Source organism: Tachysurus vachellii, chromosome 25 (assembly GCF_030014155.1).
Source record: "Tachysurus vachellii isolate PV-2020 chromosome 25, HZAU_Pvac_v1, whole genome shotgun sequence".
NCBI lineage: Eukaryota > Metazoa > Chordata > Actinopteri > Siluriformes > Bagridae > Tachysurus > Tachysurus vachellii.
This window is the reverse complement of record NC_083484.1, coordinates 4,850,001-4,852,500: the sequence shown is the minus strand read 5'-3', so window position 1 is coordinate 4,852,500 and position 2,500 is coordinate 4,850,001. Positions and strand designations below refer to the sequence as shown.

Sequence of the window (2,500 nt, the reverse complement as noted above, 5' to 3'; positions counted from 1 at the left end):
CTGTTTGACCTACTGTTTAGTTCACTAGTATGCGGTTTAGGACAGAGCCTGTTTGAGATAGACATGAGTCTATAGCTAGGACTCATCTGTAGGTAGGACTCATCTGTTCTTCAATCACAAGTCCATTACTTTTTTTTTCTTTCTTTCTTTCTTTCTTTCTTTCTTTCTTTCTTTCTTTCTTCTTAATACCATCGTCTAGCGAACAAAATTATGGGATGTTATTCTCTGAGGCTCCATCACATTTGTCTAAAATAAGGACCCTTAGAAGACCTCTGTTCAAACAATGCTGGATGTTTAGAATGTGTGTGTGTGTGTGTGTGTGTGTGTGTGTGTGTGTGTGGTGTCCCAAACTGAATTCTGATTTAACATAAGCTTGAGTATGGCAGTGTGCGGTTTGGGACGGAGCCCTCGTCTCTGATCGTGGGCCCTCGTCGGGTTAAAGTGCATTTTTGTGCTGGAGCAGAGACATTTTTCTGGCTCGCTGTTATCTCAGTGCTCCTGTAGGACACTATCAGTGTGCACTCGCTCTGTAAACTTTCCCTTCCACAGAGCTTTCACTGTCACAGTAATGACTATAATTTACAGTTTTTTAGCCCTGATATGATCCAGAGCAGTGTGTATGTGTATGTGTGTGTGTGTGTGTTTCTTTTCCACTAGTTATCCCTCAGAATGTGATTTGCGTGCATTCTGTCTTCTCTGCGTTTAGAACTCCAGGAGCGTTTAATGCTCAGATACGAGACACACATCGTTAAAGTCAGGAGGACTTAAAATGTCCAAACAGTTCGGTGTGATAAACTATCCGAGACTAATCCGGTTTATAAAAGACATCAGCGTTCGGCGTTGCCTTTGTACACAGACCTTACACTTCATACAGTATCTCTGTTTACATTCACAGACAAGTGGTGGAAGGAGAGAACTGGTCCTGCGCCAATCACGCTCCACATTTACACATTCTACTTCCTGGATATTTGTGTCTTGAGTGAAAGCTTTTGTGTATCGAAACAATTTTCAGTGTGATACCGATACTATGGGGGATGTGGCGGGAAGTGGTTAAGGTGTTAGACTACCGATTCGGAAGGTTTTCAGGTCGAATCCCCTGTCAAATCAAGCTGCCACTGAGCGCTGGGCCCCTGAGCAAGGCCCTTAACCCTGAATTGTGCAGCTGTATAAAAATGAGATGACAAAAAAATTTGCCGTCTGCCGTTCCTTAGCACAACAACACACACATTCATGGCATTTCATGGTATTTGGCAGACGTCCTTATCCAGCAACATACATTTTTATACAGCTGAGCAATTGAGGGTTAAGGACTTTGCTCAAGAGCCCAGCAGTGGCAGCTTTGTGGACCTGGGGTTCGAACTTACAACCTTCCGTCCTGTAGTCCAACATTTGAATCACTGAGCTTCCACATCAGTAGTAGTGAAGACACACATTACTCAAATCTACACAAAATCCACTTTTACTGCTTTATGTTTTCAATATAAACGAGAAAGAAGCTTGTACATTTTTACTCAAACGTAACAGTAGATAGTTAACGACACGAAATTCAGCGTACAACGTCGCTAGCAAGAGATTCTTTAAGATAGAAAATCATACATTTTACATCAGAATAGTCAAATATAGTCAGTGCAGGGGGAAAAAACCTGTTGCTTTGGTTTTATTTTAGACTCCATGTAAAGACACTGGGGGCAAAAAAAGCGGGTAATTTATTGACTTTATTGAGCATTTAAGTGCTTTTTTAATGTCACTGATGAGATCATCCTGGCTCACACTTGCGTTTTAATATTGTTGTTGAGTGTGTGTTATTGTGTTATGTTTCATAAGAGAAACTAAATTCATCATTTGGTTATTATTTAAAAAAGCACAAACGGGACTCCGAGCTCATATTTTTTATATTTAACGACTTACAGAAATGCATCACTGGCAGACCTCAGCATTTTACCCCCGTGATTTAATAGCGTCTTTTAACGCACCCCTTCCCACAGCGGCGCAGCAACTAGCGCGAATTTTAGCGAGTCGCATTCCAACATTCGGGAAAGGTTCACATGATCTGGAGATGCCTGGAGCTGGTGAAACGCCAGTCTCTGCTCTGCTGAGGCCACTTTAACTTGACACCCAATTTTAAAAAATAAATAAATAAATAACAATCCCATTTATTTGATTTCATTTCTATACTTTTAACAGACCAAATTTGAGGAATCAGTCTCATATAAAAGTCCTCGTGCTTCAAGATGATCAGATGTGTAGTTGGATTATAAATCAGGAATCTCTTAGTATACTAAAAACTGAAAGGATGCTACTAAAAACAGTGAGGATATTTTCAAATTATTTACTATTATTATTATAATAATTATAATAATTATTTACCATAATTATTTTTTAGGAATTGCAAATAATTAACATGTATTTTCAGTAACTTAGCGGCTGTACGCTTTGTCTTGACGTCGATGCCTGTTCTCTTTCCTTCTCTTTTGTCCCAAAGCGCAGAAAGGAATCCTCC

The 2,500-nt window shown here is 39.8% G+C and overlaps 1 protein-coding gene across 2 annotated transcripts in view; it reads left to right on the top strand.

Annotated features, from left to right (window-relative positions):
• Window positions 1–2,500, top strand: part of stau2 (staufen double-stranded RNA binding protein 2) — a 73,120-nt gene that overhangs the window by 33,402 nt on the left and 37,218 nt on the right. For both annotated transcript variants that reach the window (XM_060861445.1, XM_060861446.1), the window contains exon 12: window positions 2,483–2,500. This exon is cut by the window's right edge and continues 263 nt beyond it. In XM_060861445.1, the coding sequence (XP_060717428.1) occupies window positions 2,483–2,500 (18 nt within the window). The remainder of the gene's footprint in view (window positions 1–2,482) is intronic.